Source organism: Saccostrea cucullata, unplaced genomic scaffold (genome assembly GCF_032062105.1).
Source record: "Saccostrea cucullata isolate Sc308-1 unplaced genomic scaffold, CSIRO_AGI_Scuc_v1 ctg241, whole genome shotgun sequence".
NCBI classification, from domain to species: domain Eukaryota; kingdom Metazoa; phylum Mollusca; class Bivalvia; order Ostreida; family Ostreidae; genus Saccostrea; species Saccostrea cuccullata.
The window spans coordinates 102809-127582 of record NW_026924811.1 but is presented as its reverse complement, the minus strand read 5'-3'; the positions used below and the strand labels follow the sequence as shown (position 1 = coordinate 127582).

Genomic DNA, 24774 nt, shown 5'->3' with positions numbered 1-24774 from the left:
GATTTGCGGATAAGAGATGGATACCTCAAAGCGTAACAGACGGACGGACGGACATCCCGATCACTATATACCCTCCCGCTTTTCAAGCGGAGGATATAATAATATATAATACTGCTGATTTTTTCTGTCAATTCGATGATTTCCACCATGAAAAAACAATGTTTACCTAACACTTAAGGCTTGATAAATCTTTTACTCCTTTAGATTCTGAATCATTGCATTGACCTTAAAATATACCTATAATTGTATAATGTTATGAGATCAACATATCATCAGTTTATTCCCAATAAGCTCAGGTGAGCATTTTGGCCAATATGCTTCTTTATCTTATTTTTTTTTGCCCCCTAAAAATTTTAGCTTTAATCTACAGGGGGTCATTTTTCTACATGGTTCATTTTTCTTCACGTGAGTTCTGCAAATTTTTAGGGTGGTGACACTTTTTCTACGGGCAAAAGGATCATTTTTCTACGTCGAATAATGACCGGGGGTCATTTTTCGCTGTCGACAAAATGACCCCGGTCATTATTCGATGGGGGTCATTATTCGTCTTTACACCGGCCGGCAACCACGTCATTTTTTTTATTAAAACATGCATCGGTTTCTCATCGTTTACCTCATCGATGGATAATGTGACGGAAATTTAAGCCGATGTGGACCGAAATGATGTTGGGGCATCGCTCACATCACAGATTGTCACCGATTACCACAGGTCTACGACCACCTACAGGGATAGGCATTATTGATGGGTTGCCGATGAAGAGCGATTTAAGGCATCGGTAGAGACATCGCTGATTTTTAACTACAGCGTTCTACCGATGACCTCCACCGATTCGCAAAATGGCCTCAGTCATTCTCCGATTACTATAGGTGTCCGGCCGGCAATAACGCATTGGTTTCTCATCGAACACCCCATGGCTGGATAATGTGACTGTGACTGATACTTTAGGGTAAAGCCAATACAACATGTGTGTGTCTTAGGTAAAAATCCCGAACTTGCTTCTGAATCATTGTTTCCCTTAAATAAGCAATACATGCATATTACTTATTCAATTCCATTTTAAAGAAAACAAGCCTAGCTATGCAAGACTTTGTAAGCCACTGAAAACTCAATAATTACATGACGTTCTATTGTCCCCGTGTTAGTGTGCTACATAGGTTAAAATGAATATTCTATGCACTCATAAACTGACTCATAAACTGTATTGTTTAATTAATAATGGTTTTCTCCCTAATTTCAATAACAGAAAACATTCATTTTCCGTACCAGTGAGAACCAATGTAAAGATATGACCATAATCAAGTGTGATTCATGTTCACAGACATATTTGTAGAACGTAGTTGTTAATAACAAACAAAATAAGAAACATTGTCACATTGTTCCTGTTACCATGTATTTGAAATCCAATTCATTGAAGGAAACATATAAACAATTCATTGACATTCCCGGGAAACACTTAGAAATATAATTTTGTATGTAATTGCTTTTTAACATTATAGAGAAAAATCCAGAAGTATATTTCTATCATATTCTTTTCTAGAATCATCGATTGTTGTAACTTAAAATGAAAAGAAGTTCAATACTACATAAAGATTGCTTAGGGTAAAAACTCAAATATTTGGAGTGTCTTATATTTTTCCAAGTAGACAAATGAATGAATGAAAAGAGAAAAATAAATAAGAGACTATAATGTAAAAAAAAAATCATGATGTAAATTAATTTTCGTTCGAGAAAAGTTTTCTCATTTTGATAAGTTCAAGCAAATCGTTGTATCACAAATTTAAGCATTAAAATATTTTGATATGTGTTTCTTTATATTAACAACATCTACAAGATAAGATTTTTAAAAACCCTGAGATGATTACAGTGAGCTTAATTGTATGCGAATACAATCTATCGTTTAGTCGAATATTGGCTAACGTCTTGTTTGCAACTTGATAAGTTATTATTTTTAATGTGAGATGTATATCAAGCTCTATCACTCAAAATAAAGGAAAATAAACTCTTTCTAAAATTTATGCCTTTAATACTACATATGTAGTACAATATAGCCTCATTTATCCGGACGCGTTGGTTCCTAGACAATTTGTCCGTATATGTGAAGCGTCCGGATATCTGAATCACAAGCCAAATGAACGTTGAAAAATTCCGTTCCGATGAAAAATCGCCCGGATACTGAAGAATCCGGATATCTGGCGTCCACTGTAGTCGTTTTCCGGTTTTATAAAGTTTATCCCGTTCCTTTTGTATAACTCTCGCATGTAATTCAAGAGTTTTGATAAGGGGCTATCAAACAACATCAATCAATTTCAAATGCTCATTGAAACAATTAAATTTCAAAGTGAAGCAAACACGTACCTCTAAAAACATCAGAGGTAGTGGAATCAGGTGTCATGGAAGTGTGAGCATCCCCTGTCGACTGGCCACACCCCGTGTGCTTAGCTTGTCATGAATGGGTAATGGAAAACGTCAGACAGCATTTGATTAATTAATGATTGATTGTATTTACGGTCAAGGTCATTGAATAGTCAAAAAAACTTGCAAAATAATTAATTAAATCGAGTCTGTTGATCTCCTTGTTTCATAACCTTGTTTGTCAATAGCTTTCTACATTCAAGAAATTTTTCGTTCGTGGAGTATGCTCTTCCGTATATAAATAAGTTGGAGATCAACCCCATATGCATAATAATAATATACTATATTGCTAATTATGTATGGTAAGTTGACAATAGAATGTTATCAACTTAATCATGAAGTTTTTATTTCGGTTACCATCAACGTCTTTTTCTATTGATCAAAATTAGAAAAAAAAAAGAAAGAAACAAACGAGTCGGACTTTGTATTATTATTTTTTTCATTAAAATTTGATATTGTCAATCAAAAACTCAAATATCTTATTTTATACCTACTTCAATAAAAATATATCTATATAAGTCAAACAGTTTGCTCCTCGATAAGCCAAACATTTCAATCGCCGTTAAGCAATGTCCTTGCTTATTGGCCAACCTTTTCAAAGCTGCTTCGTCAGAACAAAAAAAGCACAGTACATGTGATACAAAATACTTGAAACCCAAAGGCAGAGTTCTTGGTATATGGCTATAAATAAACGACTTACAGATAAAGGTAGCAAGAGTACAGGTATCAGTTCCTCCCACTTTGTTATACTTAAGTACCTATTGTCATGTACATGTTGTTTGGTTTCAACCAATTAGCTGCCAGGGGAACGTCGAAAAAGAAAGGAAACATTGAGATAACGAACAGTATTCAATCTCAAAGTCCATAAAACAATACAAAACAAGAGCAGAGCAAACACGGACCTCCGAAACATCAGAGATGGGATCAGTTGCCATGGAGGAGTGACCTGCTGACCGGTCAGACCCGCCGTGTGCGCATTGTCATGATCGTGAAATAACGGGAAATCCGTCTTCAATTCAGTGTATGAAAAATGGACTTAGAATTAGTATAAAAAACGTCAGTCAGCATTAGACTCAATGATAAATTGTATTTGTTGACTAGGTCATTGTTTCGACCATAGAACTAACAAAATGACGTCTTTGGTATCTGTGGTATCTTTTTTCTCAATATATCGTTTCGGGGTAGGAACGAAAATTACCATTATTAATTGACAATACGTCGTCGATATATCTGAAGATCTAGTTGAAGGCCACAGCAAGTGTTTTCTTCTTTTCACGCATACGATTTTACGTAAATTCTCTTCATATAAATACAAAAATAGGTCTGCTAATAACAGAGCGCGATACGTTCCCATGGGAATTCCAATAGATTGTTGGAAGACCTGGTCTCCAAAAAACCACAAAGATATTGTCGATCAGACTTTCAAGCATCTTGATGTCAACTTTAGAGTACCTGTGTGTGCAATCAGAATGACAACGGATTTTGGACATGATCATGACAAGGAGCACACGGCTGGTGTGACCGGTCGGAAGGGGATGCTCACTCCTCCATGGCACCTGATCCCACCTCTGATGTTTCGGGGGTCCGTGTTTGCTCTGCTTTTATTATGTATTGTTTTATGGACTTTGAGATTAAATAGTGTCTGTTATCTCCATTTCCTTCTGTCAATGATATCAGATTTTAATTTACCGTGGGAATGGTTGTGTATAAAGTGGAAAAGTCGAATAATTAAAGAATGATATAACAGGATAAAGGTTAGCATAAAATCTGAAGTTCTGAAAAAATCTTTCTAAAATGCATCATAATACATGTATATCATTTTGTTGAAATTGGCAATCTCTTTCTTTACTCTTGTTGCTCATTGTGTTCTGTATTTAACGAAATGTTTGTAGCATTTTTGCCTTGAAATTTTTTTGCGTTTACGATGATCTAATAAGACCTACAAGAAAAATGAGGAAAATATTGTCTTGAGACTACTATTCAAGGCGGCGTCAGACATAAAACTTCGTGATTATTGTGTATAAAGTGGAGTGTAATTAATTAAACATACATTAAAAATTGATTTAAGAAAAGCAACTGTTGTTTTACTTGCATACTACGTACACTTTTGTGCACGAGAAATGCATAAAATATATGCTCGTCAAGGAAATATAAGTAGATGACGAACAGTATTCTAGATCAAAAGTTAAAAAAAAAACAATACAAAATAGGAGCAGAGCAAATATGGACCTCAAAAAATCAGAGATGGGACTTGGTGCCATGAAGGAGTGGTCATCCCCTGTAATATAATTTTATAGAGTTATAAGTACCGCGAAATAAGCTCACAGAATTATCTATAACTTTTTTAAAAAACTTCATAAGGGTATTTAGTTATTTGCTGTCTGAAAGTACATCGAAATAACAATGAGATGCCACACAATGTATTTGTTTAATTTGATTTCGTCTTAGATATACAAAAAGAAAAAAACGTACACAATATTAATATTACAGATAGCTGCCTAGCTAATACGTTTTCTCAGTCATATCCAGCATAAAATGTAAATGTATTTTATAATATTAAACTGACGTTAAATTTTGGCATAAATATTGTAATACTATATAAATAAGCCAACAAGACATACTTCACAAAATATCACAATGAATCTGATCAGCATTTTTTTAAATGAATGCATAAATATTACATGAAAATTTTTAACACGTGCACCGTGTTAAAGACAGTTTCTTTAGTAACTATTTAACATTTTGTAAAAAAATCTTTAGATTTTACACACCACTGGTGCTTAATGAGTCTAGCTACATGCAGTTAAACAGTTATATAATATATATATATATATATATATATAGCAATCACAATACGGACGGCGTACAGTTATTGTCTGCATCAATATTGACAGTCACTTAATAAGGTCATAAGATATCCATTTTGGGTATTTTTTAAAGAAATATGCTGCGCCCATCGCATATGTTGAACCGATATGCACAGGAACTACAACTGTTACTGGATGACGTAGCTCTTTAAACCACTTTTTTTCGGCCTCATGTAAGAACATTTTCATTTGAGAGTAGCTACCAGTCATTATCACACAGCGTACCTTTCGATTTTCAATTTTTTTTGTGTGTTCCTCTATGATTTTCTGGGTACTGTCTCTTACATGAGTAAAAAATTTTTTCAATACGGACCATCTAAAAATGATAGTGCATTCACTATCTGTCTTTTTAACTTCTCCCTCGTGTTTTGTCACACGGTCCTCAAGATCATTTATGCTCAATTTACCTTCTTTAAATAATTCAACTAATTGAGACGGCAATTGAAATTCATATTTTTCATCTTCGTCCATGTTTTCACGCATTTTGTTTTTCCGATCCTCCAACAGGCAGAGCAAAGATACAAATTCGCTTTCATATTGTGTTCTCCATTGATAGAAAATATTTGGTGTAACTATATCTGTGATTAACTCTACAAATTGATCCTCTGGAGTTGTTCCTGATCTCCATTTTTGTCTGTGTGGTTTATCGATGATAGTGTCTGGGCGTTTTGAATTCTCGGATTTCAGGAATGTAAGGTTGCAATATTCTGAAATGAATGACATAAATCACATACATATATAATGAATAGAAAATATAATAAAATAATTTCATGTAATATTATCTTACATTAAAAAAAACTTGTCATACTCAATACATCTACAAAAAAGAACCCTTTATCAACATCACTGTTATTAGAATCTGAGTCGAAATTATTTCCTTGCAGCTTTAAACTCTTATATTGACATTTTCCTCAATTAAAACATGTAACGTTCCACAGTGCAATTTGAGCATAAAAATTATCATTCATGTTTCTTTTTTTTTTTGTTCTCGTAGATACAAATGGATCCAAAACCTCGAGTATGACACTGAATTTTGTTTTGAATATTTTGCATCTCTAAAATGCAAAAGGCTGATAACAATCTTATTCAACAAAACACAGGCTACGTGTGATCTTCATTTAGGGCTTCAAAAATACAACCATATTTCATCACCCATGATTTAGGTTTTTTTCCCGTTATTTCCCCTTTTATATTGTATTAAAATTTTATTTTACTTTTTTTTATTATAACTATAATTCCAACATATGAAATGTTACATTTATACTTACATAAGCGAAAAAAATCACCTATCTAATCATAAAAATATTCTTTTCCTTTAATTGTCAGGACTCTAAAAATTAGTTGTGGTGTTGAAATGTTAAGTGTCTCATTGCAATATTTTAAGTGCACAGCGTGCAGTTTTCGAACTCTCATCTGTTCTATTACATGTAGTTCTTTCTCAATGTAGTGATTACTTCTCTTAATAATGTCAAGGAGCACACGGCGAGTTTGACAGATCAAGAGAGGATGCTTACCTTTGACCTAGATTCACTTTTAGTGTTTTTTAAGGTCCTTATTTAATTGCTCAACAATTTGTATTGCATCAATAATGTTTTGATTTCGAGTTTGATATCTCGATATTTTATTACATTTCAATTCCTTTGCAAAAACATTAAGAAAACACGCTTTAATCTATATTAAGTAGAACTTTTTTTACTTTGTAAAGTATAAAAATACGTGCTTCGTCTGCAATGGATTTTAAAACTCATGTTTTGCATAACTGACCCTCGCTCAATACTTACTTGATCCTACATGTAGATTGACGTATGTTGTGTTTTCGTTGAATGTCAAATTGGCAACGTTGAAATTCAAACAAGTGACAGATGCTTTAACCTCGTGAATATATGGAGAAATAGCCACTTCTCTCGATTTTATGTGCAATCTGTCTTTCTTTACTTTTTCATGCAGATGTTCCTAGTTATAGCAAATATCAATAAAAATTATTTAAGGTAGTGCACAATGACAGACAAAATTTTACAAAAGATAAATAGAATGAGTGAATGAAACCCAGGCTAAAATTGTGTCAGCCAGAGGTACAATGAAACAGCACTTCCAGATCGTTTGGTGATTTATGAACATATTAGATGCAAATTAGTGTTTTGTACTACTTTACTTGAATACATTGATGAAACAAAGGTTTGGCAACGATATTGTGTTCAATTAGCAACATCTCGAAAAGCGACCATTTACCCCACGGTGTTTAGAAAATGTTTGCGGACGTAAGTCAATTTTCAAGGTCAATTTCAATGGGACAAATTTGTTGGACACCCATTGAAGGTCTTGTGAAAAGAAATACAAATGAAAATTGTGAAAACGAAAGATTAAACAATTAATCGGTCAGCTTTTCAGTCTTGTCAACTTAGCAAAGGCTTCCTTAATTCCTTGCCTTTTTCTCCTATGCAATTAAAATACGTTCAATATTATTTATCCCTAGCATTCCCAGACTGAATATTACCATAGTTCTGTCAAAAGCTTCTCTAAGAGGTATAACGTCGTCTTTCCAGTGATTAGGAACTGTGATGACACAATGCATGTTACATAGCATACAGGATCCTGATTCACAGCATGTTGTATCATCTTTGGCCGGCAAATCACGGCCAGTTATTTTCTTGTAAATTTTCTTCACCAGGAAACCAATAATATTTTGATAAACCTCAATAACCTTCATCGAACCAAGTGTGGGAATCTGTAATAAAAACATCCTAAGATAAAAAGAAATTATAATCAAGAAAATTAATAAACGATATTACTAAGTTATTTTTATTTATTTTGCATTTAAAACGTACATGTAGATATACTAAACCGTATAATTACAGTATCATTCCAATATTCCATATTCAGTTTGTCATGATCAAGAAACGTATAGTCACTGCAATCTGTTTCATTATCAGTAAACATATTACGAGCTTTATCTCCAAAATCTATTATTTCTCCATTCTTTTTAACAAGAGCCCCAATTATTTCATGGTTTCCGAGGCTTATTATATCCTCTGGATATTTTGGATTCAAATAGGCCGTGCCACAATACTTGTCACCAAAATAAATCGAGTACACCCAAGACTTTTCTGCAACGACAAAAATGGTAAGAAGTGTCAACTATATAGTAATGATATTGTACAACAAATGTTATGTTATAAATTCTAATTGTTACAGAGACACCGTTACATGTACCAAGAACACCGTTACAGATGTTCTCAAAATGCCCTCCTCAATCCCTCTTTTGTTGCCTCTTTCTTACTAAACTTCATTTATAAGGAAAAATTACTGTTTTATATGAAAATCGTGTTCTTTTGTTTACTCTTAAAATATAGTTTTATGTTCTGAATAACAAATATGTAACAAAAATATGAAAGTTTGGACTATATTAAGTATATCACACACTAATTGCACGCGTGGGCACATGCATGTACGTTCCACAACCCTACATAGCATACCTATTATCCTTTGAGAGGTCTTACATTGTTGTTTGAATCGTCTTTAGTGCTTAAATCTGTTCGTTTTCTCAATGTAGTTCATTAATTGAATGAGTAAATTTGAAGTTCATTCGGAAGAATAACAATATTGAGAAAAAGAGTAAAAACACGTTCCAAATCATTGTAATGAAAACATAATTATGGACTATGACATGTTTTTTAAGTCTTTTTTTTTTTTAAATTAATGTAAGTAGTTTTTAATAATTAAATTTATGCGAGTTCATGGACATGATAAACAAAAATCAATTTTCAAGAAGAACTCCCGATCTGCAAATGTTTCTTTATAAAGAAATTATTTTTTTTTACATTAATCTTCCTGCAAGTATTAGTGGCCACACTTTGGACGCAAACATATACATGTACATGTACATGTATGTACAATAATTTTCTAAAAATGGTTTCATTTTCTTTTAATAATATTGGCATTTTCATTACCTTCATCTGTTTCACTAGTTCCCTTGTCTGAAAAAGTAAGAAACTTCATAATTTGACGATTTAAACTATGGAAATTCATCATTTTGACGTTACATATAGAAATGACGATGTATTATATTTACAACAATAAAAATAGTCTTATTAATCTGAGTATTTAAAATAAAGTCGATGGTTTCGAAGGGTTATGTTTAATAAGTGAAAAAAATGAAAGGGGTGTTTTTAACCGTGACATAATATTGAAAGTGTTGTAATCTCTAAATTAAAGCATCTTAAAAACTAGAGGTACTGTGAGCAACGAACTTACTAAATAATACCCCCGCCTCCCATAATGTCCATGTGTTGCTATATATTGTTTTACGGTAATGTGTAAAGAGGAATAACTCGTCCTATCAAATGTTATCCAGAAGCTTCTTTATGTGACGTCATAGGTAAACATATTATGGTAATGTCAATATTTTGCTATTGGAATTTTAAAATACGTGTCGAATAAAAATGTGAAATAGGATAGTGCATAATGGCAATATGTAACTAGTGCTAATTGTAACGGGGACCGTTACAGATGTTCCCCAAACGCTCCCCAACTCCCTTTTGGTGCCATATTCCCTATAAGCTTCATTAAATAAGACAAACTCTATGCATTTGAGACTTTAACAACGTTTACCCAGAAGTGTACCAATTTCATTCAAATTTTAGAATTGCACGCGTGCGCATGTGAATGCACGTGCGTAAAGACCGTATAATCTTGTCTTCACAATCTATAGATTTCAATATACTAAATATCAAAGTATTTAATACAAAAGTATGAAAAAATACGCTAATTCAAGTGTATTTTTGATTTTACTCATTTCACGTGCACACACGTGCTCACATGAGAATGGCGACCATACTTTCTTGTAGAAGTCCTTTACATCTATCTATGTTCTAAATCCCACCCCGTTTGGTTTAAAACCAAGGGAGTTATAGCTATTTGAATCATAAGCCAATCAGATTGCAGCGCACGTGCATGCACACATTTTCATGATAATTGCTATATATCTTATTGTAGGATATCCTAATACATGCCTATATTTGAAATTTCAAAGGATTTCGTCAAAAAACAAGAAAGATATTGAGACTTTAGTTTCAGCCAATCAGAGCAAAGCGCACGTGCCTGCGCGTGAGATTGTGCTTTTTTGACCATGTCATCTTGTCTATGCTTCTAATATATACTTCTAATATGAGTTTTAAAGCATATCATCAATAATATAAATAGTTACGTCTTTATCAATTATATTGGACATTTCACTTGTTGCACGTGCGAGCTCTTGCAAGCACACGTGCATGTACATGTTTTCAGGACATTTCTTTTATTACGGACTGTAGATCTCCCTAATGTATGACTATGTTCAAAATTTCAAATCATTTTATCAAAAAACAAGAAAGATATTGAGACTTTAGTTTCAGCCAATCAGAGCGAAGCGAACGTGCTTGCACGTGCGATCTTGCTATTTTGACCATGTCATCTTGTGCATACTACTCATATATCCTTACATTATGAGTTTCAAAACATTTCGTCTGAAAATAGAAAAGTTACGGTTATATCCATTATATATTGGTCATTTCAAGTTTTGCACGTGCGCGCTCTTGCAAGCACGTGCGCGCAAAATGACCTTGATTCCGCAAATCTACATAACATGCCTACTTACCCTAAAAAGGTTTCCCCTTAATCGGATGTGTACTTTACAAGATCATTCGCGGACAAAATTTTCCCGAGAAGAAAAATAATAATAACTAGAGCAAAGCTCGTTGCAAAGCAACGAGTAGGTCTTCCGTCCGGTTTTGACCGGAAGTGCCGGAAGTGCCGGAACAAAAGAAAGCAATGAGCTAAGTAGTCTCCAGTGACTTTTTTATTTCAATTTTGCATCAAAACCTTCAAAATAAGCTATTTTCTGCTACTTCCGGTTTGACCGGAAGTGACGACGACGGACGGAAAAATGACTTTTTATGCTCTCAGAGACATATGTAACCCAAAAACTTGTCAGGAACGGCAAAAAATGGCGTTTTCCGACTACTTCCGGTTTGGCCGGAAGTGACGACGCCGGACGTATTTTGACGACTCCAATAGAATAAGCTTGACATTTTGAACAACTTTGCTTCTTTGACGTATTACAAATTCTAAATAATTTTTGAGATCTAAAGGAAAAACATTCGGCCCCTCTCGGACCCTGAATTAAGGGGCCAGCCCTTTTTTCGAGGTATCATTTGAAAGATCTTGAAATTCTAAACTTTTTTTGTTCTACATATGTTAACAAAATATTTCTAGGTAAAAAGTTATCGTAGAAAAGGTGTTAAAAATTTTGAAATTCTTGACAAGACTATTTTCGGGCCATAGCCAGCGTCGGCACTTCGTACTTCCGGTGGTTGTGATATACGAAATTCAGTTCTCCAAAGGTTGCTCTAGCATCACTGAAAATTTCATGCTTCTGTGTTGAGTGGTTTTTCAGAAAACTGCCGGACAAAGTGTCCCTCTGAAAATCACTAAAACGCGGAAATCTCAAAACCGGAAGTGACGTCATCAAAACAAAAAAAAAATATATCTAGTATTTTCCATGCTCTATCAGTCCTGAAAGTTTCATGAAAATCGAGCCAGCCGTTTTCGAGAACTCGCGTGCACAAAATCGGTAAGAAAAAAAACAATAATAATAATAATAAAACTAGAAAAGAAACTCGTTGCGAGCAACGAGAGGTCTTCCGTCCGATTCTGTAAAAGAAAACCCGCAAAATCGAGCTGAAAAAGTGATAAAACTTTTTATGGAAACAAAGGGGATTGAACCCGGGTCGCCAGCATGAAAATACAAAGCGCTTACTGTTACGCTATTGGGACCACATCTCTAAATCTACTTTTACATACTTCTGAAACAGTACATCTGTCTTAGAATAATGAAAGGCGGTCACTATTCATAATTTTGCGCCAAACGCCACGAGTAAATCTTCGCGCCAAACTTGCTCAAGATGAACACATAGGAAATTGTTACTTGAGTTTTAACAGTAATTTTTAGGATAGATAATCTATTAGTGATGAACAGATGGTACTGTTTTCTTTCCTTTATTCGATATGTAATATTCAACATTTTATTCCATGCAACTCCATATACAGGCATGCCAATGTTATATTTCTGCACTATTGTCGCCATTTGTCTACTACTTAAGTCGGGTCAGGATACATTATTTCGTGCCAAAGGTCACAAGTAGTTCTGAACGCTATTCCTTTGAAATGTTTGATCTATTTAATGGATCTGATAGCTTCAATGAAAATTAGAAATGTATGTTCTTATTACCGGAATTTCGAGCGTTAGAAAGTACGAAAATATTTATCACATTATACAAATATAATATCGTATACGGCCAAGTAACACTAAAGCTGTGAATTCGGTAAAATTTTCCACGAATTTTGTATCCTGTTTACCCCCAAAGTGAAGATGAGTTACACGTTCATGAAAAGACTGGAATGTTTCACTGAAAAAAAAAAATCACTCGCCCTCCGACGGTCAAGGAATCTGATACTCTTTATGTTCAATAACTTGCATTTATTACAAGAATATTTATATAACCTTTAATAAACAATCTTTTATAAAAAATGTTTTTCTTACTTTTGTCTTTTCTATTCATTTAATATGTCATAAGCCTGCGAGGTAAAATATACAGAAGTCAAGTAATACTTCAGAGACATAGTGAATATTAAGTCAGGCAAGTTTCTTGAAAAGCTATTACTTATAACCATGGTTTAGGATACGTTTTCCCTGGTGCAAAACAAAAGACTGTAGTCATCGTATTTCAACTTGTAGTCATGTTGTATTCTACTATGGGATGCAGACAAAAGCAATTTCAATAGAAGTTTGAGGAAACCTCATATTAAAACTATACTCAATGCAACGTAATTGTGATTAGCAATCTAAAGAATCCTTTAAATTTCATAAATCTTTTTGGTAGAAGTTTCGTTCAACTAAACGCTCAGCTGACCTTCTAGATCCCGACTTGCTTAATGGCGGAGTTTAGGGAGACCGCCGCCATCTTGGACACGCTTCAGATTTTTAAATGCGAATATCTAGTGTGTGGATTGATCAATTCTTGAATAAATTGTATATTTGGCCTTTCCAGTAGGGTCTTAATTACCATTAATTATATCAAAGAAAAATAATGAAAAACAAAAAAAATTGAAAAAGTGTACATTTTGAATTCACTTCCTGTAGCGACCGGAAGTACTTGACAACGCAAACGAAGTCAAAATTGCACATCTATAACTCATGGTCTATCATCTCTAACAAGTCTCCAGTTAATATCTTGAGCCGTTTTCGAGAACATTCGAAGACAAAATTGCATTTTAAAATCAGGAAAATGCCCATAACTTGGCACTGGTAGCGAATTTTCCAAAAAACGGAATTTTATATAAAATTCATATAATGACCTATAATTCCTGAAATTTTCATTGAAATCCACCGAATAGTTTACGAGAAATCGCCTGCACAAAATTTTGTCTAAAAAAAAAAGAATAATAATAATAATAATAATAATAATAAGAAACAATAGAATCACTATAAGGTCTTCCGTGAAGACGGAAGACCTTAAATAGTGGAAAAGAAACCTAAGAATAACAGTAAGGTCTTCCGCTGAAGACGGAAGACCTTAATAATAATAACTAGATGAGATCTCGTTGCGAGCAACGAGAGGTCTTCCGTCCGATTCTGAATTAAAAACACCAAAAATTGAGATGAAAAAGTGATAAAAAAAAATTCGGATATTCGGGGGAGCGAACCCGGGTCGCCCGCGTGACAATCCAACGCGCTACGTATTCAGCCATTGAAAACACCGCTGCAAATATTTAAATGCAAATATCTCGAGATTGCCCTTTTCAATTCTTAAACAAATTACATATTTCTCATTCGCATAAGAGTCACTTTTAAGATAATTAAAATCGTAGAAAAACATTTGAAAACAAAAAAAATTAAAAAAATGCACTTTTTAAATTCGCTTCCGGTAGCGACCGGAAGCACCGACGACGCAGGAAATTGGGCTTACACACATCTAATAACCATGCCCTATGCTCTTAGATAAGTCTCCAGTTCATATTCTCAGCCATTTTCGATAAAAGTGCGCGACAAAATCGCATTTTAAAATCAGGAAACTGGCCATAACTTGGCACCAAAAGCGAATTATCAAATTTCCTCCCAGATGTATCAAGTTCATATTGATGCGCATAATTTCTGAAAATTTCATTGAAATCTATTGAATGGTTGCTGAGAAATCGCGTGCACAAAATTTTGGAAAAAAAATAAGAAAGATTCTGTGAAAGTTTCATTAAATTTCACTCAGTAGTAGAAGAGGAGTTGCAGATAAGAGACAAAGCGTAACAGACGGACGGATGTACAGACGGAAATACCGATTTCTATATACCCTCCCACTTTTCAAGAGGAGGGTATAAAAAGATCACTTGATCTGAGATAGAATTATCTTTTCCATAATACATGATTCTTTGACATTTTTTCGCCATCCTTTGCAGTTGTAAAATATTACAAACAGTATCAAATTATATTGGTGAGGCAAATTCGTATCCTACCAAAAATATCAAACATCTTCGATCAATGTACATTTACAGATATTTCAAAAAGGCATAGGATCCTTCAGGTAAGTGTTTAGTGAGGTTGAAGTATACATCTCTATTATCATCTTTTGTAAAACTTCATTAATAGTAATATCCTATTCTATATTAAATACTGTTCGTTATCTTCATATGTTTCATTTAATCCTGGTTCGAAGTCGCACAGTTACAGATGTACATGCAATTTTTATGATCATTATGTTTTTAGATAAAGACTAACAATTCTAAACACATGTATTCCTCATGTATTCCTCATTTAAAATCAATTGAGAGTTACTTTTAAAAACAATCAGTAAATTCTGTCGATTACATACAAAACACTTATGCCTGCCAATCAACGACTATTACATGAATACATCGAAATGCAAATGAGCACATATATACCGATGCAACCCCACAGATTATTATTTCATAAAAAAATTATTAAATTTGTTTGCTCATTGCAATTACTAATATTGAACATTTAAATTTGTGTGTTGTGTTGGGAGCCCCATAGTATTATTCAGTTTTGCGTAAAATTAACATTTGATTATCTTAAACATGGAAATATTTATTTTAGAACTCCATAAAATTGTTTTCGAAAGTCCTTTTTTGATTTAAGTTCTTGTGAAATTTGATGATAACTAGAAATTGGAAAGACCACTTAATATGTATAACCAATTATACAAATGTACAGAAGTTAACTTGATATGTTTAGAAATAAAATTACCTTCATCTACTGTATTGGATAGAGACTCCATGGTATCTGTTTAAAGCAAAAGAGAAGAAATTTGGTATCTATTATAATTCTTTTGTATTTCTGCATTATCACAATTTAGTGCATATGTAGTTTACCGCAAAATATAACACCAATACAGTGTTAAAGAGATAAATTTGATCAGATTCACTCACTAAAATGCTAATTCTTTTGTAAGACATTACATATTGGAATGTCAGTAATGTGTTTTAATACCTTTTGAACAATAAAATTATGTTATTTATCACATATTTTCTCCTTTATCCCGTTGATATAGCTAATGTGATATTGTTTTCGTATCAACACTATGTATACCTACGCCGCGTGACGTAATGTACAGCTCAACAAATTTTTTAAGCTCACATGGTTTTTCGCACAAATTAAGGTCGCATTGTTATAATGTAATATTGTGTATCAAGGCATCAAAATACATTTTAAAAATATTTGTTTACATTATTTGAGTTTTACCGGGGGTATTTCATATACTTAAACATAATTCACTCATACCAATTGGTAGAACTCTGATATTTTCATTGCTGAAAAATAACAACTACTCTCATTTGAATTTTTGTGTTTTCTTGCCAATTGCAATTGTCTTTTTATCCGTTTTTTTTTTTTAAATAATAGCTCTTTGCAGAAACGTAGACATGGACACGGTTTAGCTACTGTAACTTGTTTTTTCTGTACATTTTGACTCTTTAGTAGTATTTTTCATCTGTTTGACTGCTTTGTATGTTAATAAGGTGGGATTTTTCAGAGTCAAGTTCTAAAATCTGGACTCATGCGAGATTCATCCCACTGCAAAATTCTAACCTTTCAGACCGTAAATGCAGAGGAATTTTCCTTTTCATAGAAGGAATTTACTATTTAAAACAAATAAACAATACTTCATTATCCTACCATTTAGTGTGGTTTCCTTTTGCAATGTTATCCCTTTTTGGCGCTATATTTCGGCAAAACCAAGAGGAATATGGTAAATGAACAAAAAAATTTAAAAAATACTTACCTTTAAGAATAAAATTAAAAAATTTCAACTACATAATATCAAGGTAAGCTCGTCTTATACAATTGTTAATAACCTATGGTAGAATCGTATAGTCGAAACATCGTACCATTTACATATAAATTCCCCGCAAAAATTCCACTTTGGAAACTTAAGATAATAAGTTTGAAAGACATCTATGCTTGAACATTGTAAATGAAATGTAACGTAAGGTTATGTCATTGTACTGCAGTTCGACAATGGTAATTTTTATTACAACAATGTGACCTTAATTTGTGCGAAAAACCATGTGAGCTTAAAAAGTTTGTTGAGCTGTAAATAAACAAATACATGTTTATAATGGAGAGAATGACTTCTTTTGTCAAATTTCACTTTATTTGATGTATTTGTACAAGTTTTCATTCATGAATTAAAAATAAAGCACTGAAATATTTTCTTTCATTTATTTTTGTACGAACTATTTCATACACTGAATATTATCTAATATTATGTTATTTGGTCTGAGGTAACCGAAAAGGAACTCTGAATTAGAAAAAAAAGACAAAATACACATCTATAGTGAACAAAAATATGTGATAAAAAGAAAGGCTCGAGGATATAAAACACACAACTCGTTGGATAAAAATCATATCAAACCACAAACCATGGGATATCCTATATTTATCAATTTGATTAAAATGAGAATCAATTACAGTGTAAGGGGGACCAATGTAGTTCTACCTCAAAGCAGCGTTATGTGACGTCAAAATAGCGACATTTGTTTTTACCTGTTGACATTTGCAACTGTTATTTAAGGGATGAAGCTTATTTCAACTTTTGTTATCCGATATAACATAAATTGGGGCAGTTTACGCTTTATAAACTGCGAAGCGGTTTATAAGAAAGCGTAAACTGCCCCAAGTTTTGTTATATCGGATAACATAAGTTGAAATAAGCTTCATTCCTTATAATTTAATTTCAGTGTAGACAATGAGACAAAATTTCCTCCGGAAAACGTCTTCAAATTGGGCATTATTTTAAAAATAACGTCAAGCGGAGTAATACGTCTTTGACGAAACTGATTGTGACGTAAGCAAGTTATGTTATACAAAATATTATATGTTCCTCAGAATGATTCAGCCAATGAAATTGCTTGATACAAGTGAAATTAAATTATATAAACATAACATTGTTAATATTCAATAACGTACACAATTTACAAAAAGAAAATTTATTCATTATTGATAACATTTTTTTATTTATGGAGTTTTAAAAAGTATTAGAATTCTCTTTCTTTTGTTAATACATGTAATTCATAGCAATTTTTATTAGTGAGGAAATACTTCGATGATATGCTGATATATAAGTGCAAAAAAAAAAAGAAAGAAAGCGGCTTAAATCAGGGAAATACGTTTGATATTATGTTTGCCATCAATGGTATTTTCTTGATAAAACTAAGAAGAAAAACATTTAAAAAATGTACTTGTACATATTTTGCTAATTAATTCATAGTACATGCACATTTAACTGTATAAAGTCATTCCTATGTTTTAATAGGTGTTAGTTGTAGACGGGGAAATGAGGTGGGGGAAGAATGATTGGAATGAAGAAGAAAATAATTAATCTGTTTAAATTATTTCTAATCAAAACAAAATGCTCGTTTTTTCTTAAAATAGTTTAATATTAAGATTTTTGGTGCTTACTTACCTTTCTTTAGTGCAGAAAGGTAAAAATTTATGATACAAGAGTACGAAAATATTTTTCGTTTATTTTATCATAAAGGTATATTTTTTCTTTGTTAAATAAAAAGATGAATCATTTCTTTAAAAAAATATTAATTACAACAGTTTCACACAAAGATTTTTATGATATTACCTCCTATGCATGTCGGCATTGAATACGACAAGAAACACGGGGTGATACTTACATTGAGCTCCAATATAAATTTTCATGCAAGATGAATTACAATGAATTTGCCTTCAATTTAAAAATACAAATCATATGAATTAAATACCTGTTGATTTTGAATGTGACTTGAGATTTTTGGTTCTCTTTTAGCGCATATTTGGGATAGAACAATAATGTCTGAAAATGATATTTAGCATTTCACACTGTTATTGTCAAAAACGGAAGAGATGCATTATTTTGTAATAATTTTGAGGATTAAGAGGAAAATATATTTATAAATATTACCATGAGCAAGTTCCTGATCTAGTTTGAAACCTCCTTTGAAGACAAAAATAAATGAATTACATGTATGTTTCCTGCATATGGGTCGTTATTTGATATAGTAAGGTTAATATGCAATTATAGGATTTTCAGGCACTACAGCTAATATTTGATCATAACAATTGGAATTTAAAGCATTTAAATATATCTCAGATGCCAACAATTGACAACTAGTAACACGTATTTCACCAAAGATTAGGTGGCGGTTGAGCATCACCTCACATATAGGCAAAATGAAAATGACATTTATGTTATTAGAAAGAATTGTCCTTTACATTGAAAGTGTTTATTAAAGATTGATTGATTGTTTGTATGTTGTCTAAAGTCTCTCCTCTCTCACTATCTCTCAAAATTTTCAATCATATGGAAACTCCTCCACTTGCCGGTGGAGAGCTGTATTTTGTCCAATACGCGGTACGTAGGGCCATAGAGCAAGAAGGTAGCTTTTTCGTGCCAGACCTACTGGAACACGGGACCTCGGTTGATACGATCTCATCCGAAGGACCGATGTAGACGTCCCACAGTAGGATATGAACCCGCGATGTAAGGATCAACTCCTTACTTCGCGACTCTAGAGCAGACGCTCTAACCACTGCACCATGCGTGTGGTTCCTGAACATATTTTTAAAATCAGCATTGATGTCAATTTTTATAACTTCCATCGACTGAAAATTGGAATGTTTATGTTATAATATGTTAAACGAATAATACACTCAATTTAACAAATGCATGCTTAAATATGATTTAAATAGAAATATAATTACCTTTCCCCTCTGCAATCAGTGGGACATCTGACAAAAAAATATAAGATTTTTTCTTTAATATCTAAATTAACCTCAAATTTCATTTTTAGAAATAGTTTCATAAAAGTAAAGATAAGTTATACAACTAATTTCAAGATTATGAAATGATTTACAAATAAGTAAATGCATCTTTTTGAAAACAAAACGATACTATTTTACTATTTTAAATAATAGCACGATAAGCACTTTAAAGTGAAAAGTATTAAAAAAAAAGTTTATATATACTAAAAAATCATTCATCAAAATTCATTATTAATGAGAATAGGAAATTGACTTCTTATGATCCCAACAATTATTCTTTTCCTTATATCTTCATTAAATTATTTAAATCAAACTATTTAAAAAAATAAGTTAAAGCACCCTTTTATAACTATTCCTACAATATCTTTGAAATAAATATTGATTAAATAAAGTAGAAGTTAATTTGAAGTTTGATTACCCTCGGGTTTTTGATCGTGAGTGCTGCAAAGTAGATCTCTATGTCTATAAAGCAGTATCCCTCCAACACCACAACTTATCAGACATAAGATAATAAATACTACTGAAATGGCCAGCCATATGTTTTCGTCACAGGAACATGTATTTTGTTCTCTGTAAAAAAAGCAATTAAAATTGTTAGATTTCAATACAATGAACAATTTGAGACACTGTGTTTTAGAAGTCTAAGAAATTAGTGAGCTTACCTTTTATAATCAGAACAATTTGGTAAAACCTCTGTGTTGTTTGTGCTTTTGATGTAGCTATAACACCTTTGGTCTGAAATTTCAATTTAGAATAATTTGTATTGTTTTCTTTATCATGAAAATGCCTTTATCTTAAAAAATGCCGGCTAATATCTTACTTGTTCATAAAAGAATATTGAAAATGAATGTTAAAACTTAAGTATACTTCATGAAGTTTATAAACGCAAAAATGAGGTGTTTATTTGATTCTCGTTAAAATCTTCCTATTTGTCTTTAAAAATTAAAATATTTTATTTCATATTATTGTAAAATTATTTTCGAAGAAAGAACTAAATTGTGTCCAAGGGAGATAAATTATCTAAATACCACCTGTGTATCATACAGTGAATACATGTATATATAGTTAAAAACAAATAAAATTAATACATTTTAATTTGCTTCAAATTTACAAGTCCACTCGAACAACGTTACTTCTAATGCTGCAATTTGCACTAACTACCAAATGCAGAAATATAGAGTATAATAGATTAAGAGATAAGCGAAAGTGTAATAATTTCACTTTTTTCCCCTTTAAATCATATTTTCTTACACTTGTACATGTCAGTAGAGTTGTATGTGAATGGACAAGGCGGATCCGAGTCATCGCATTTGGTATAAAAGTTATCCTGAACAACTGCCCCAACTGTATTAAATTCTGCACACTTTTGACCTACAATTTAAAGATTTTCTTATTTATATCTAAAAACAATTCATATTTCAAATAATGAAATAATTAAGGAAATTAATTTTGTATTTAATATGGTAATACACTCATCATACTTTCTATAAATTGCTATTAACACTGTACATTGCATGTAGTTGAAATGTTGCTGTAATGTATATTTAATATCAGACCGTTTGTATTACCTAATATGGGAACTGAAGGTGCACAGACTTCAATCGTCATATTCATATACTCATTTATCAGACAGTGGTATAAAAACTCTTCTGGTTTGACACAAGACTGGGATAATTTTGAACAATCTTTCCTCTTTGATCGATTTTCCCATTCAGCTTTATTTTTAGGGCAGCGTATTACACTTACTACCGTTGGCAAGGACGCTTGGCAAGGTGACAATGCATAAATCTATATTTTAAAGAATAACAATGATTTTATGAGTTAAAAAACGTTCTGAGATTATCCTCAACAGTATTGCAAGAAATATATTAACCGAACAAAAGTTAGTTTTGATTGTTTTCTGTATTGATTGTAATATTCCTTTTAAAAAGCAAGGGCTAAGAAAAGCATTTTTATTATATATTTAATTGACACTCTAGTGTTGTTCCGATAGTTTGTGGACTTCTACTATAATTGATTTTATTTTTAGTCAAGTGTCATCCACATTTTTGTAAAAATATTTTAACGATTAGTTAAAATAATTTAGTTTAAAAATACACAGAAAGGAAAAAGAAACGCAGGGTAAACTTTGGAGGTGAATAAAAATTTTTTTTTTCAATTTCCTTCAGTATTCCTATCTTACTTTTAAAATATTCTTTTAAAAAGGTATAACCAAAATCTCCTTTGATTTTGTCTAATAATTCTTGAGTTATTGAAGCTCAAATAACGATACACCCCAAAAGTGAAAATTTACAATCACCTTAAGGTATCCGACCCATATTAGGACCAAATTTTCGAAACTTAAATATCAATTATTTGTAAGATATCCTGATATTCTTTTAAAGCATTTTTGAGTAGAAAGGGATTTACCAAGAGAAAATTTCAGAAATTGTATTATTTAACTAGAAATTAATTATAATTGAAGATTGGATTGAAGTATATGGAAGGAAGGAAGTTTTTAAGATAAAGAAATAAATACTTAAGATATCAAAAAATGCTGTGGTGGAAAGATATTCTAGATCATTGGCAATAGTAAAACAGTTAGAAATAATTTTTTACCAGACAGATTTTTAAAAATTAATTTTAATTGAATAAAATTAAAGGGAGATAACCCGTCAAGGACAGGAAACGTTAATAAATTAGGACATGTCCCACTCTTATATTCTGATGCTACAAGATGAAAAATAGCTCTAACTACCTTGAGTATTCAGCCCATACATATCTATTATGCATTCAATTCCATCGAATTTGAGGCTAATATGGATCGGATACCTTAATTTAGTTCAAAACAATGGAAAGATATGACAGAGAAGTAAAATGTGATATTTTCGATCTGAACGTTATATAATAGTACTTTGAAATATATGACCTTTTTACATCTTTAAAAATATGAATGAAGAAGATTTTAGTCATAAAAAATATATATAATTCGTGACTTTGACCGATAGAAACTGTGTTAAGAAAAACAAATGTAAATATATGCATCAATCAAATCATGATAGTATGATAGGATATATTTAAACTTTATTATGATCATATTTTCATACTTGGTTTATCTTCATGACCAGAACATAGATCAGAGTCCACAATGACAAATCCATGTCTCTTCAGCTTGACGTTTCCTTTCACCTGTTATTTGAAGGAAAATCAATGTACATCCCTTTTCACTGGATGGGCTTGTCAATGAATTCGAAGTGTAAGAAAATTATATACAAATTTGTCAGATAAGAACTAATAAAATATTAAAATGAATACTCATTTAATAATAATGATAATAAATTATTTTGATCAAATAATCATTTGCTCTATTATTTGTTCAAATACAAACATGCTTGCATATCTCACAGTTTCAATATTTATTTATTATTTTTTACACCAGTTACAAATTAATTCTTGAACATCTTTTATCAATTTTAAACTAAGATTGATCAGTGTACAATTATTTTTTTCAAAAGTTTCGGCATTGAAAGTATCCGTCTAGATTAATATAATATTGTCATACCAGTACATGCAATTGTAAAAGAGATCACCTTTGTACAAAATAACCGGCACTTCCAATTAATAGGATTCGTAATTTATCCTGATATTTCTGTATGTTTCCGTCAATGGCATAATAAAGAAGTACACCTACGTGAATGTTTGTTCTACTCTCTACTCACTCTCTACCACGACAGACTTACAAAAGGTAGAGGAAACAACCTTAAACAAAACTAAGATACATGTACGGAAAGTGCATATTTTTTTTCAAACACATTTTTTAAAAAAAAGTATACACTCACATCATAACCTTTATGACAAAAAATAGCCATGATTTAAGAGTTAGGTAATTATATACCGTGCTTAATACATTTATATAGTTCATTGTAGCAGAATCAATCAATGTCTAACGTCGCACAACATCAACGAACACTTCTAGTGTGTGTACATGTATTATTAGCTATATATGTTTGGGGATCTTAATATTCTATATATCCTTTTAAATTTTGATTGTTAATGTTAAGCAAATACATCACCAAATTGATTTTGAAATTTCAAAATTTATTATTGAAATGATAATTAAAAAAACGGAAGTTAAAAAATGTGTATTTTAAATTGAAAATTCAGAATGACAAACACATATAAAATAATTGAAACACAGTCACGTATTATACAATTATAATTAATCCAGCAATATATAGGAATAAGCAGATCAGGGGCTGTTAGAAATACATGAAACGAATGGTTAGTCAAAACCTACTTACCAATAGATAAGTACTTGTTAATATCATAAAACAAGAAACGGTTTACTACATTCAAAGCTTTTTGTCGAGGAACAAACGGTATTCGTGATGCTGTTTAAATGGGTTTTTATTTTGATTGAATGAAATTGTAAAATAAAATCACCAAAGTAAATGTTGAATATATTTTTATGTTTTATATATATTAGAAAAAAAAAAAAAAAAAAAAAGCACAATCATTTGATTTCAGAATGTAATATTTTGAGTTTACTTGGCAAAAAAAGATGAAAATCAACATAAAAATCAGGAGGGAAAAATATTCTGTAAATTAAGTTGTATATTTGCTTGTATTTTTTTTCAATATTTTTTCCCAGTGAGTAGTTTTGTGGTGTTCAATTTATCAGCTGATCGATTGGAAGACTTAATATTCAGTTCCGAGTCAAACATGTATATTTTCGAAAAGAGGACAAATCAATTTCACGTTATATAAGGAATGAAGCTTATTTCAACTTATATTATACGATATAACATAACTTTGGGCAGTTTACGCTTTAAGCGTGAACTGCCCCAAGTTTTGTTATATCGCAAAGTATAAGTTAAATAAGCTTCATTCCTTATAATTTAATTTCAGTGCAGACAATGAGACAATTTTATTCACAGTTTAAGGCTTCCCATTGATTAAATTTAAATTTAAAAATAATGTCAAGCGGAGTAATACGTTTTTGACGTAACTCATTGTGACGTAGGCAAGTTATATTATACAAAATGGATAAAATCTTTTATCCAATCAAATGACGTGTTACAAGTAAAGTTCTTAGGAAAGATCAACAAAAGGTTGATATATGACTTGACATTTTTATTTCAGGTAAAATTACATGAATAAGC

At 31.7% G+C, this 24774-nt stretch overlaps 1 protein-coding gene across 1 annotated transcript; it reads right to left on the bottom strand.

Moving 5' to 3' along the window:
- Positions 1 to 7714: 7714 nt before the first annotated feature.
- LOC134267351 (uncharacterized) lies at positions 7715 to 22796 on the bottom strand. Its single transcript, XM_062749571.1, has 10 exons — positions 22720 to 22796; positions 21202 to 21421; positions 20885 to 21004; positions 20296 to 20368; positions 20052 to 20203; positions 19574 to 19600; positions 15572 to 15607; positions 9228 to 9254; positions 8134 to 8384; positions 7715 to 8005 (listed from the first exon to the last, which is right to left on the bottom strand). Exons 1-10 carry the CDS (start codon positions 22771 to 22773, stop codon positions 7715 to 7717), a joined length of 1251 nt encoding a protein of 416 aa, XP_062605555.1. The 5' UTR covers positions 22774 to 22796.
- Between the last annotated feature and the right edge of the window lie 1978 nt (positions 22797 to 24774).